We start from the raw sequence: 13,153 nt of genomic DNA, 5'->3' as shown, positions 1-13,153 counted from the left end.
GCAGAACAACAGCCATCGCGGCACTGGGCATCTGGACTCTCGATTCTGTCTCCATGGTCTGAAGGGGCAGTGGAAGATCTGGGCAGCCTCCACTCCTGCCTAGGCATACATGTTGAAAGTCTGGGTGACCTCTCATGCATGAGCCAGAAGGATTGATGGTTGCTTACTAATAGAAACCAAGATGCTGAAGGACTTTAGGAGCCTCTAGGGTTAAACAGGAACCTAAACCCCTTTGTGGATTTGGACATTAGTAATTTGCCCTGTGGTAAAGCAGGAAGCAAATGTATGTCTGCAGAGTGCTAGCCTTTCCAAACCCCGCCAGTATCCCCTCTGAAGGGTCTCCCCACTCCCACTCATCCTTTGTTGAGGAAGAGCAAGAAGTTTGGAACTGTACCATCAGCTGAAAGGAATCTCCATTTAGAAGTCATATATTTATATGTTGTAATGCTCCCGATGCAAGGCATGCAGGAGGGAGGTAGCTGGCTCAGGGGACTGACTTTGCAGCCTGTTCCCAGAGAGCTGTGGATTAGTCTATGTTCATGACCTGTACAGAGAACATCATGATCCTTAGCAATCTCAGCATGCAACTCTACTTCTCTGGGGTTCAGCAAGATATGGAGGGAGTCTCATGGGAACCACTGATCTGGTGGAAATGCTGCAAGTTTTACCTGAAGTTTTATGCATCTTTGAGCTGTAGCCTCAGTTTGGTTTTGAACCCCTACCAGCGACCTGAGCAGACAAGTGCTGCTTTTTTAGCTCCTTTTCAAGTCATTCTAGTAGCACCAAGGTAAAAGTGCTGTGAGAACTCATCTCCATCTCAAACTGCTTGTGTCAAACCTGTAAAAAGTCCCAACAGCACCTACTCCTAGGTGCAAGAAGTGCCTTCCAGGCAACCAAAGTTGTGCCCTATTCTTTCCCCTAAAGCTATTTGCAAAGTCCCCCATGATTCATAATTTTTCATACACTCTTTTTTCAGAACACAGGCATCAGTCTTTCTTCTTTTAAATATCTCTTGAAAGACCAGCAACAGCAGTGACCAGTATGCAGAGCACAGACCCAGCTAACAGTAAGGCAAAGAGAGCACATGGCTAAGATCCAGAAATGCCACTGGCACTGGCATCCTGGCTAACAATCTTTGTGCAAGACAGCTAGCTGCCCCATCTTGTCACTGAAGTGACTTGGAGAAGGCACTGGGTTTTCTGTAGCAGGCCAGGTTATAACAACTTCAGACTAGTCACAAAAAACCCCTCTTAGCACCAGAGCCCTGTGCCAGCCTCAGCAGACAGGAGAACAAAGCACCTCCTGGGGCATTGGTCATCTGCAATATTAGAATTGAGAGCAGCTCACACTAGAGCTGAGGTCTAAAGCACTCATTTAAGGATGGAGGGAAGCCACGTACTACTGCAAGAAACAACTCTCCTTCCACACAACACCAGAAATATTCACTGGCCCCACAGCTCTGCATACGCTAGAGCAAGGGAGTTCAAGATCCAGCCTGCAGGCCAAATCCAGGCCACAGACCCAGCCTCCGAGTCTCCGGTTGACCCATGAGGCGTGTGCCAGACATGGCAAGGGATCCACACTGCATGTAGCATTACCATGGGGCTAGTCCAGGGCCCCCAGCATGCCAGATCCTGCCCCGACTCTGGCTGGCCCAGGACAGCATGGGTGGGGATGTGAGCCACCCACGGCACCTGCTTCAGTTGGTCTGGGGCAGGCGCCACGCGCAGCAGTCCTGGATTGGCCACAGCATGTGCTGGGTCTAGTTTGTTGCGGGGGCAGTCTGTGGGCCTGATCCCACCCCTGGAGCTGGCCCTGCATCACTTATGTGGCCCACAGAGCCGGACGAGTTTGATGCCCCCCCCCGTTCTGGGGACACGGCCTGGCCCCATCATACCACAGGCGATATTACACTCCCTCAACCTTGGGGGACAGCATAAGCGCAGGGATCGAAGAGCTGCTCTGTGTACAGGACAGGAACCAGACCTGGGCTCGCTCTGAGAAACCCCAAAGTGAATGCAGCAGGTACCGAGCGTCTGCAACGCGCGCGAGACACGGACTTCTAACGGGTCTGCAAGGTTCCCTTCTTCCCAACTAAAACCAAGGCAAGAGCTGTCCCCACCACACGGCTGTTCGGGGCCTTTTCCTCCTACCGGGGCAGTGGTCTACAGCTGTGCAGAGCCGCCGTCCAGGCTGGATGGTGTAGTCCAGAAGAGCCGCGGGAGGGGGCGCCCAGTGCTCACGTTCAAACCAGCCTGTTCCAAAAGGCCTCCCGGGAAGGAGCCTTTGCTCTCGGTGTTTGTGCTGGTGCTCTAGTAACGGCTGGCTAACGTCCTCCCAGGGCAGCAGAGGTGTGAGTGGGTAGCACGACCCTCCCTGGGCAGAAGTCTCGCCGGAGCTGGGGGAGCCAGGAACGCCGCCACTGTGGCGCTGGCTTGGCCGAGGTGCATGGGGGCTGCCCGCCTGCCTCCCAAGGCCGTAGGAGTCTAGCTCTGCTGTTTACTTCGGCTTGGGGGCTGAAGGTTTAGTTGCAGCTGTCCCTAACTCCAGGCCCTGTAATTACAGAGGAAATAGCTCGGAGAAAGCCTGCTAGTGATCGGCCTCCATGCTTTCCAAGAGGGTTTGGCGGGGGACAGTCAAATGCTAATGACATCCAGAAGAGGCTTTCCGCAGTGGGGCAAGCTGCCAGCTGAGTCTCAGACCAACAGTGGCTGGTGTGAAAGCGCCATCGCGCCTCGTGCTGGGACCGTGACGAGGAGTCGCACGGACTCCAGGTCGTCGTCCCTCCAAGCGCCAACGGAGCAGAACCAGAGCGGCTCGGCTCGGCTCGGCGGCCTCGGGCATGGCGTTTTGGACCCATCCACAAGCCACTGGATTACAGGTTGGGTCAAGTGAGGCAGATGTCGGGCAGGAGCATTTTGTCCTTGGTTTAAACTCTACTCGTTCTCCGAAAGGAGCAGGAAGGTGGTTTGAATGCTCTCATTTAACAGGCTGGCCACTCGCTCCCCATTCACATGAACGTTCAAGTCATGACATCAGCCACGAGTGGCAGAGAACTGAGACCGCCCCGGCACAAGAAGCTTCCTCTCGCCCCGCTTCGGTTCATCACTGCCTACATCTCACAAGGCCAAGTGCTGCATTAGCCCCATTGCTGCTCTCTGCTGCGGGGCAGGCCACTCAGCATTGCTCGAGGTCAGGGCTGGCGGCCCCTGTGCTCCCCCACCAGCCCAAGGGAGCCAAAGTGGAGATAGGGAGCTGCGCCGCACTGCGGGGACGTGCCCTCCCAGCCGCTTCAAAGCTGCTTTAGGTCTTGCCTCTGCATTCCTGGCCTCTGGCCTTTCTCTAGCTGCCTCTAAGCTTGCAACTCCTGGCCTGACTTCCAGTTTGACCACCCAGACTTCCTACCCCCATGTGCAAAACACAGCTTACTCTTAATGGAGGCCAAGCAATAGTGGGGAACAGAAAGAAAACACTGGACACTCACCAGTCAGGAGAAAGGTGCAGCTGGCCAGGCCTTGGGGGCTGCTCAAGGCCAGGAGTGGGATACAAGGGCTGTCCACGGCAGGCAGCTCCTACAAGCCTGGCTGTGCTGCGGGTGTGGCAGCAGCCGGAGCCGTTGGCCACGGAGGGTCTGGTGCTCTAGCACCATTGCTGATTGATTGATTTGAAACTCCTGGTGTTTGGCTCCTGTTCCTGGCCCTTCCTCCACAGCTCCGCGTTGTGCTGGGGAAGTAGCGTCAGACGCCCTGTGCACCCTCACCTCATCCAAACTGCTCCTAAACGCTTCCTCCCGCAGCCCTGCCTGTGCCGGCCAGCACCTGAAACCACAAGCGCAGCAGCTGCCGGCTCTGGTCAGCACTTCATCCTGTGCTTGCAATTAGCAGCCTCGTCCCCCTCATTTGTCCAATCCATCCAGCTGGCAGGCCCTTCCCTGGGGCAGGGGGCCAGCTGGCTTGCATTGCCCGTGGGTGCTACACCACCCTGCCTGCCGGGCCCCTGGTGCAACACTGAGCACAGCGGTTGGCCCAGCTTGGTTGTGGTTGCTCGCAATCATCCTCACTGCAGCTCAGAAGTGGCATTTTCAGAGCCTGTTACAGGCTGTGCCGCGCACTGGTGAGAGGCTCCCGCTGCCTCTGCTCTACGTGGGCTCGGTATTCTGGCTTTAAAGGCCTTCCCGCGCGCCTGCACGTAACCCCCCTCGCACTGGGGTTTCATCCCAGGCAGGGGCAGGGGTGAGCACAGGGACCCTGTGCGCAGGGGTCAAGTTTAGCAGCTCGTTCTGGAGCAGAAGGTGCAGATGGGGGTTGCTGCGGCCTGCGCTGAGCCCTGGAGGACAAGCCTGGGGCCCATAGCAAGCCAGGCTGTCCTCCTGGGTCCTCAACTTGTTTGGCAAAGCCACGGGAGGCCCAGGCTCCGAGCGCAGTGGCCAGGCTGGCGCTCGGCCCCCAGAGGCGGATTTGCAAGTAAAACCGCTCGTCTTCCTGGAACAGGCGACGGTGGCAGGGGGAGCCCCTTCCGGGCAGCATCGGCCTCACCTCCAGCCCCGGCGGCTGGCGCGGCTTGCGCTGGCGCGTGGGCCGGACGCAGCCGCTGGCCATTCGCGCACCAAACACGGGCATGCGGAGCACGGCCGCGCGCCAGCGCCAGCCCCCTTGGCACGGTGCAGGGCAGCGGGAGGGAAGCTCGTGGGGCTGGGGAGGAGGCCCCATGCTCTCCAGCAGGCCAAGCTCTGCTGTCCTCCAGGCCGACTGCGGTCGAGCTGCTGGCCCGATGGCATCCGGCCCGCACGCTGTGCCTGGGCTGCTTTACTCGGCCCTGCCTTAGCTGCCCGTGCCTCCCAGTGCCCAGGCTGCAGTACCCGGCCGCGCTCAGTGCGGGTCCATCCACACCACCTCCCGGACGGCGGGTGCGAAGCCCTGTGGTCTCCATTGCCATCCCCAGGCTGCAAGGGCAGCAAGCGCATTTCCGGCCTTGCTTCCCTTTAGCTGCAGCGGCCTGGGCTGGCCTGGCCATCTCCTGCCCACGCAGGGAAGAGGCTGCTGCAGTCGTAGCCTCCTGTACCGCTCCGGGCAAGGGGCCAGGGGCTTCCTGGCACAGGGGACGCCACACCCAGCTCCCTGACTCGGCTCCAAGCCCGGCTGCCAGGGCTCATCACCAGCCCTCTCCAGACTAACCTGCGCTGGGGTGTTCCCTTCGACCCGGAGGGCCAGGGCTGAGACCGTAGTCACGGCCCTCCCCTGCCTCCGTGGCAGTTCCCATCAGGACAGGGCAGCCAGCAAGGCCCCAGGCAAAGCCAGCTCCGAATTCAGTGCGGCGCCCTGAGCCGCGGCCTGCGGGGCACCCTGCCTACCTCCAGGCAGCAAGGGTGCACGCAGGCGAGGGCCGAAGAGCGAGGGCGATCGCTGCGCAGGCTGGAGCACCCGTGGCGCCAGCGCCCAGGCATGGACCAGCGATGTTGCGGAGGAGCGGAGACAGGGAAGCACAGGGACAGCCCGGCTACCGTGGGCCAGACACGCTGTGGCTTCAGCTCTTCCCTTCTCTTCCGCAATCCCCAGCGTGGAGGGGCGGACAGACCGGGCTGCCTCCCTGGGCCCCCGCCCCGTCACAGACTCACGCACAAACCGCACAAGCAGCTGCTTATCGTTTATTGCACAAGAAATCGGCGTCACTGAGGCAGGATGGTGCAGTACAAAACTATCCAGGTTACCCATCAAAAGCTATTGCCTTTTTTTGTATCCATAGACTTCGTTTCTGTACAGATATGTACACAGATGCTCACACACACGCACGCTCACACACACACACCCAGGCACTACTGCTCGCAAGTCTGCCACAAAAGGGCACGGGGGCAGTGGCTCAGACTGGCAGAAGCTGCCACGTAAGGAATTGGCATCACGGCAATGGCAGAGGGCCTGCTTCTGCCTCAGTTCTGGGCGTCTGACTCACACCGGGGCGGTGAATCCGGAGAATCAGGCCCCGAGTCTGCACTTAAGCCCGGAGACCAGGCCCAGGCCACGCGAGGGTGCTCAGCTGCTGGCCATGGGGTGCAGCTGGAAAGGTCGTTGCTCCAAGAAGTTAATGTGGCTGGTTGGAGTTGGAGATGCCCGTTTTGCAGCCCCCGGCTACAGGCGAGACTGGGGTGCTATGTGCTCAGACTGGGATGGAGCTGTGCCGCGCGCACCGAGGAGCACCACGGCCAAGCGCTGCCTCCCACTCATATCATTAAATAAAGAGCACACGGGCCACACGCACTCGCAAACCAAAACGCAGCAAGCAGCACAGCCCCGAGCTCCGGAGCCAATGCCCCAGGCCAGGCCAGCCCACCCCCGAGGCCTCTCCGCCCCCAGCCCGAGCTTCTGGGGGGCCAAATTCACAAACCCAGTCACTCTGTGCATGACCCCGGCGAGCCCGTGAGCTGTGGCATGAGGAAAAGGGCAGTCAGGGAGGGTGGCTCCCTGGCCTGGGGCCCGACCCCTTCCCAGGAAAGCCAGTGGGAGTTGTGGCCTTGCCTCTGCCAAGGGCTCAGATATGTAAGACTCCGAGGCTGCCAAAGCCAGAGCTGACTTCCCATTTTGCTCCTGTGTAGCAGGACGCCCCAAGAGTCAGGAAAAACATGAGAAGAGCTCCCTTTGAAAACCAGTGCCCCCCTCTCCTCCCCTTTTAAGTGCAGCTCATTATACAGAGCCCCACCCCAGCTCTGGAGTGCGGCAAGTGCCCTCGGCAAAGCGGCCGCGGTGGTCCGAGCAGCTCTGGCTGCCCATGGCTACAGGCAGAAGCCTCACCCCAAAGGGCTGCCGGGATGTGGCCCTGCAGCTCCGGGATGCGAGAAGCATGAACACGCGGCCCAGAGGAGTAACCGGGCATGCTCTGAATCCGCTGCCTCTCACTCCTGCAACACCACGTGCTGGGGAGGTAACAATCGCGCCCGCGTCTTTGGTGTGAGGTGGCTCTGCCCCGGGCACATGTGGGGATAGGGAGGCATTTGTGGGAGAGGGGGCAGGAGTCCCTGCTGTGCCTGGGCCTCAGACCACAGGATCAGGAGCTCAGGCACTGGGCTAGGGACAGTTTAGCATGAACATGTCCAGAGACCCCTCTCCAGGGGGCCTGATGCCCCTGCCCCACTCAGCAAGGTGCTGGTGCCCTCCCTGCCCCCCAGAGCAGCTCGCACTGCTCTGGGAGGGAGCACGGGCCTGGCCCCCTCGGGCAGCGCTGGCACAAGTGACAAGAGGCTGCCACTGGCTGCAGCTGCAGCTGCCTCTGGGGAGGAAAGAGAGAGGAACTGGCATGGGCTCTGCCCGCCTCCACTCCAAGCAGGTGCTCACAGCACACAGCCTGTTCCTGGCGCCTGCTGGGCCCTCGAGCAGCCTGGTCAGGCGGAGAAAGGCCAGCTCCCTCACTCCTGGCCAAAGCCCTCGGTCTCCTCGATGGCATAAAGCAGCTTCTCCTTCAGCTGTTCGTAGCTCTTGTAGGGGGGAAGGTCCAGACGGTTAAAGCTGGCAAGACAACACAGGCTGTCAATGGAGTGGCCGCCCCGTCCTCCCCGCCCCGCAGGTCCCACGACGGACCTCCCCCGTGGCTGCACAAACTGGACACTGCTGAGCAGAGAGGTGCCCACATCCCCGCGCACCCGCCGTGGGGTGGTGCGAAACAACACGGGCAAGCCAGGGGTCTGTGCCCCGGCACTTGCACACATCGTGCAGGGGACAGGCCTTACCAGGTGTGGCTCCGCGGCAGCCACGTCTCCTTGCCAACCTTATCAATGCAGAACTTCTGCGGCCCGTTGCTTCCTGTTGGGCGCAAGCAGAACATGTCTCATTCCAGCACCAAACCGGAAACACCGAGGCTAAGAAAGGGCACTTCAGGCAATGCCGCTAACCCCTGGAACTCACTGCTGCAGGACTTCATTGAAGCCAAAAGCTCACTGGGGATTGATATGGATAAGACCCTCCCTAACTACACAAATTAAAACAAACGTGTACTTGGTAAGGCATCGTACTGCTCAAACTCCAGGGATTAAGCCAACCACAATCAAAATTACTGATAAGGGAGCTGAAATTATCAGTGAAAAAGTCTATGGTCAGGAGGCGAAAGGATTACAAAAAGTAACTCAGAAATAAATCAGGAGCGGAAGCAATCTTAGCAGTAGATGCTGATCTAGCTGGGGCTGGTCCTGCTGTGAGCAGGGGCTGGACTAGACGGGACCACCCGAGGTCCCTTCCAGCCCCCGCGCTCTATGAGTCAATGCTGAGGAGAAAGTTGTCAACGATGATTCAGAGGAAGCCGAAATGTTCAGTAAACCCTGAAAGGCACCAGTCAAAGTTTGCATGGTAACAAAACACCCTCTAGTCCAGCTAAGCAGGGTGTTTAAACAGGAACTCCGAGCGCTAAACCATTTAAAAAAAAATTCAGGATCGTGTCACTTCCATCAAAGTTTGAAAGGAACCGGCCGAGATTCTGCCTCTCTGATGTTTAGATTTAACCCGTCCTGGAACAGTGGAAAAGCTCCAGAAGACGGGACAAAGGGGAAGGTGCCAATGTTTAGTAAGCGTCGCCGAGACAGCCCGAGCCTCTATCTGCAGCAGCACGTCCGACCCGAGAGCTGGAAATGTGCCTCCACCCCCACGCGCCCCTCTCCAGCACCACTGGGCTCGGAGACTTATCACAACTCTCCTCCTCTTCCCAAAGACCCGGAGCATAAATACCGATGAGCTCCATGAATCCTCCAACCGGCAGGCGGCAGGTCCCCGTCACAAACTGCAACAGCCGGATCCTCTTCTCGTTGTCCATCTCCTTGACGACCTACAAGGTGGGGATCCAGTCACCGCTTTGGGGAGGGGCAATGGAAAGCGTGCCTCTCCAGCCCGACTCGGTTTGGTGACACCCTCCTCCGCCCAGGTGCATCAGGAACCTCAGAGACCCACTAAACCCCAGCAGCTGCCACAGGGCAGCAGGAGCTAACCGACAACCCAGGGCAGAGAGCAGGCCTGATGCACCACCTGCCTCTCAGCCCTTCACGCAGGATGGGCTCTGGTCCACGGGCTTGGGGCAGAGCTGAATCCAGACTTGGCCTGAAACCCTGGAAGGAGCAGCTTCCCCCAGTGACGCAGCGACATGGGCTCTGCCCTGAGGGCTGCCGGGCCAAGGGCTGCTTTTCACTCCCCTTCCCTCTCAGCCCCTGAGCCACCTGAGCGAGCACTGCTTTATTCAGTAACCTCCTGTCCTGCCCCCTACGCAGCTGCTCCTGCTGGAAACAGGCTGACCACCAAGCGCTGCCTGCTGCCAGCTCCAGCCAAAGGCCTCTTCATGGGACACGTGCTTGCTGCAGCCTGGACGGCTCCAAGGCTGCTGCCGGTGCCCAGCTCACCTGCCAGAACCACTGGATCTGCTTGCTGTTCTTGGTGTAGTGCCGGTAGATCGTGTTCTTCTGCCAGTCATTCATGTCGATCTCCTGCATGCCGCACAGCATCAGCTGGGGAACCACAGGGCAGGTCAGAGAGCAGCTGCAGGCTCCATTCAGCCCCCAGCTTTGGAAAGGGACGGAGCCTGGCACAGCAGACATGCTGGCTTCTCCAGAGTCAGTGCAATGGGGCACGGGCAGCAGGACCTTGGGTCCATCCTAGCCGTGGGGCCCAGCAGGAGATCAGCTCCTCTACAAGCCTGACAGTGACCCCCGTGGCGATGGACATCCCCGCAGCCTCACTTGTGTCCACCTGATGCGTTCCCTTCCTTTTCCCCCCAGTGGAGCCAAATCAGGGGCAGGATTATGGGCTAGCAATATTCCTCCCAGGCCGTGGGAGGGTCCCAGCTGCCCTTGTGTCCCAGGCAGGATTCAGACCTGGCAGCTCTGCTGACAAGGGTAGGCCCAGAGGTGGCTCATCCAACAGGAGGTGCCAGGACTGCCAGGCACTGCCCCGATGCCTGACTCACCTCGAGCTCCTTCTCGTCAAAGTACCGCAGCCACTCCAGCGGCACCACCTCGTTGAAGCCATCCAGGAAGGCCTTGGTCTGCTCCTCCACGCCCCGCGTGAACCTCCAGTCTGTCAGCAGCCTGGGAGGACAAACTGACTGCTCAGCAGAGTGCAGCGCTGGCTGCAGCATCCCCCCTCCCCAGAGCCTGGCAGGTTCCTGCTGACCCTGCCCACTGCCCCTCCAGAGTGCGGAGGGACAAGCAGTCAGGAGCAGCAGGTAAGTGGAGAGGAGCAGAAGCAGCTGGGGACACAGGAGAGCCTGGCAGATCCCGGCCTGGCTCTTCTGGGCAGCAACCTTGCCCCTTGACAGGTCAGCCTGCAGAGCCATGTGGGGACCGGCGAGGTGCAGGCAGCCAGTCCCCAGGGAGTGGCAGGGAAGCACTGACTTGAACCCACCAGCTCCCGCAGGATCCCAACCAGCTCAGCACTGAACCGGCAGTGCTGGGCAGGCAGGATGGGCAGCTGAAAGGGAAGCTGGGTCCTGCTGCCGCATCCCTCCCTGGCTTTGATTCTGCCTCCTGCAGGTGCTGGCACCAGCACCAGCTCCCAGGGTCACGTCCCGGCTGTCCCCTGCTGCCAGCAGCCATGCCCCATGGCGCAGCCAGCCCGGGGAGCAGCCAGCCTGGAGCAGTGCACAGGGGCCGGCACTCACATGATGTACTCTTCCTTGTTCTCCTCTGTCACCCGGATGCTCTCGCCGCCCTCCTTCAGCTCATGGGTTGTCACCTTGCCCAGGATCTCCATGTCCTGGATGAAGTACAGCTCCAGGCCGCACTCCTCCAGGCTGTTCTCCCTGTGGGCAGAGACATGGGGAGCGTTATCCCTCCTGGGGACCAGGCCTTGGTGCGAAGGGAATGGGGAGGGAGGACTGGGGGCTAGGGCCCCACTGGTGGCACCCTGGGGTCTCAGTGATGGCTGGCAGGGGCATCCTATGGCCAATCTGATTGCCTCGGGAGGGAAGGTTTCTCTGCAGCTGCAGCCCGCCAAGGGCCTGAAAGCTGGGGGCCTGGTGTGTCAGGCTGAGCCAGAGCCCATCCGCTGTGGGCACCTCATCCTTTTCCCCAAGGAGAAGCCAGGCCCAGGGCTGAGGTGGGGTGCAAGCTGCGCTCAGGCACTGACTTGATCCAGACAATGGAGTTGTAGAACTCAGGGTCAATGGACTCCAGGTCCTTCAGCGTGGGCCGCTTGTTCAGCATGCGCTTGTAGAAGGGCAGCGTGAAGCCGGTGTCGATGAACTTCCCATGGTACAGAGCCTGTGGGGGAGAGCACATGGGGGTCATGCCTATGGGACCAGGAGCCGAGGGCTGCGGCCTGAAAATCCTGGGAACAGCCATGAGCAAGAAGGTCCCAAGGAACAAGCTGGCAGAAGGTGGTCCCACAAGCCTGGGCCAAAATTCCTCCTTGGCTAGGTAAAACTGTGTGCGCAGAAGAAAGGCCTGGCACCCTCTTGGCACCGTGGCCCAGGCCCAGAGACCGAGGCCAGCACCCCTCCTGGGGGAACAGGGGCTCCTGCCTCCAGAGCCAGGCGCGCAGGCACCTCGCTCCCCTCCCTGCCCCGGATTGTGCGGCGCCGCCTGCCCCCCTTGCAGCTCTATTAACAGCACTTGTTTAAACAGAGCTGTGCTGCGGCTTCCCTGAGTCCCTGGCTTCCAGGAGCCCCAAGGCAGAGGCAGCCAAGAATAATGCAGACACTTGTCTGGAACAGCCCAGCAGTGAGTAATAGTCTGGGGTTTTATTGGGCTCCTGCCTTGCTCGGGCGGCCTGGGCAGGCCAGGACAGTGCTGCAGCCTCCTGCACTTGGCACCAAGGGGCAGGGTCCAGAGCCCTGGGAGCAGCCCCCTCCCATGCACGGGGACTCCTGGCTGGGCCCCTGGGGTGCTCAGTGAGCAGTGGAGCCGGGCAGCAGGGATGACCGAGGTGCGGGCAGCTGGAAACATCCACACGGGCCGGCTAAAAATAGCTCCCAGAGCTGCCTGTCACACAGGACAATGAGGCAGCAGCCAGGGAGCCAGGCCCAGCCCCAACATCAGGCCCGGAAATGGGCCCCACAGCAATGCCCCTGCCCCAAACACCACCCCCATGCACCTCTGGCCCTGCAGAAACGCCCCCCGCCCCTCCAGACATACAGCCCACTCCCTGCCCGCAGACCCAGCCACGCAAGGCCCGACAGCCGTGGCAAGCCCTGAGGAGCAGTCCCCGAGGCGGAGGATGTGGGAGGATGCTGCCGTGGTGGGATATGGCTGTGGCCTGGGTTGAGCACCTGGCCCAACAGTGCAGACCCAGGGCTCCCACGCCCTCTCTGCCTCCTCCAGGACAACTGTGGGGGCCTGGCCCTGGCAGGAGCAGGGAGTCCATCCCACCTCAGTCCCCGAGCGCAGCTCATGGAGGCAAAGACCCTGCTCCGCAGCCCACGGCCCTGTCCTGTCCCACGGCCAGGTACCCAGGCTCCCCCAGGGCCAGGGCTGCCTCCACTCCAGAGCTCTTCCACCATCTTCCCCCTGCACACAAGGCAGGCACCAGCTGCCCGGGGCCTTCCCTGCACCGCTGCCCCATCCATCGGCGAACGAGGCTGGGCCCAGGCTCCTACCATGGCGATGAAGCGGCCGATGAAGCGGAAGTATGTGAGGTGGTCGGGGTTGATGGAGGAGGCAGGGTTGATCTGCAGGCAGTAGTTATTCTTCCCAGCATACTCGAAGAGGCAGTACATGGGGTTGAGCACCTCATGAGACAGGAGGAAGAACCACTCCCTGGGGGAGACAGGAGGACGAGGAACGGTGAAGGGACTGCAGGCCAGCTGCCCACCTGGCGCCAGGCAGAGCCTGCCCCACTCCCCTTCTGCCCACTGGGCTCCCAGAGGCCAGAGAGAGAGCAGGGCCTGGCCTGGAGGGTGCCGGGGACCCCAGAAATGCCCATGTTCACTTGCACGCACACATGCACGCCCCTGCCGGGACGTGGGCAAGTGCACCCCTGCTGGGCACCTACGTGCCCTTGCACTTGCTCAGAGACCGCCGTAGCTGGCCCAACCACACGTGCCCTTCCTGAAAGGGACCTCACTGTCTCCTACCCCTGCACACGCACTCCACGAGCCTCTTTGCATGCGGCCCCCTCCCCCTCTGCAGGGAACGCTGCCCCTTCCCAGCCCGGGAGAGGCGCCCGGTCCTGCCGTGGCTCCTCCCTGGCGGCTC

The 13,153-nt window shown here is 60.6% G+C and overlaps 1 protein-coding gene across 2 annotated transcripts in view; it reads right to left on the bottom strand.

The window, feature by feature from the left end:
* Positions 1-5,628: 5,628 nt before the first annotated feature.
* WWP2 (WW domain containing E3 ubiquitin protein ligase 2) overlaps positions 5,629-13,153 on the bottom strand; it is a 40,353-nt gene continuing 32,828 nt past the window's right edge. For both annotated transcript variants that reach the window (XM_019536087.1, XM_019536088.1), the window contains 8 exons: positions 12,556-12,715; positions 11,088-11,221; positions 10,621-10,761; positions 9,928-10,048; positions 9,365-9,469; positions 8,703-8,799; positions 7,715-7,787; positions 5,629-7,493 (listed from right to left, as the gene is read on the bottom strand). In XM_019536087.1, coding sequence (XP_019391632.1) covers positions 7,394-7,493; positions 7,715-7,787; positions 8,703-8,799; positions 9,365-9,469; positions 9,928-10,048; positions 10,621-10,761; positions 11,088-11,221; positions 12,556-12,715 — 931 coding nt within the window. In that variant the 3' untranslated portion in view covers positions 5,629-7,393. The remainder of the gene's footprint in view (positions 7,494-7,714; positions 7,788-8,702; positions 8,800-9,364; positions 9,470-9,927; positions 10,049-10,620; positions 10,762-11,087; positions 11,222-12,555; positions 12,716-13,153) is intronic.

The sequence above is a fragment of the Crocodylus porosus genome, unplaced genomic scaffold (genome assembly GCF_001723895.1).
Source record: "Crocodylus porosus isolate Cpor-Errol unplaced genomic scaffold, CroPor_comp1, whole genome shotgun sequence".
Classification (NCBI taxonomy): Eukaryota; Metazoa; Chordata; order Crocodylia; family Crocodylidae; genus Crocodylus; species Crocodylus porosus.
This window is presented reverse-complemented; position numbering and strand designations above follow the sequence as displayed.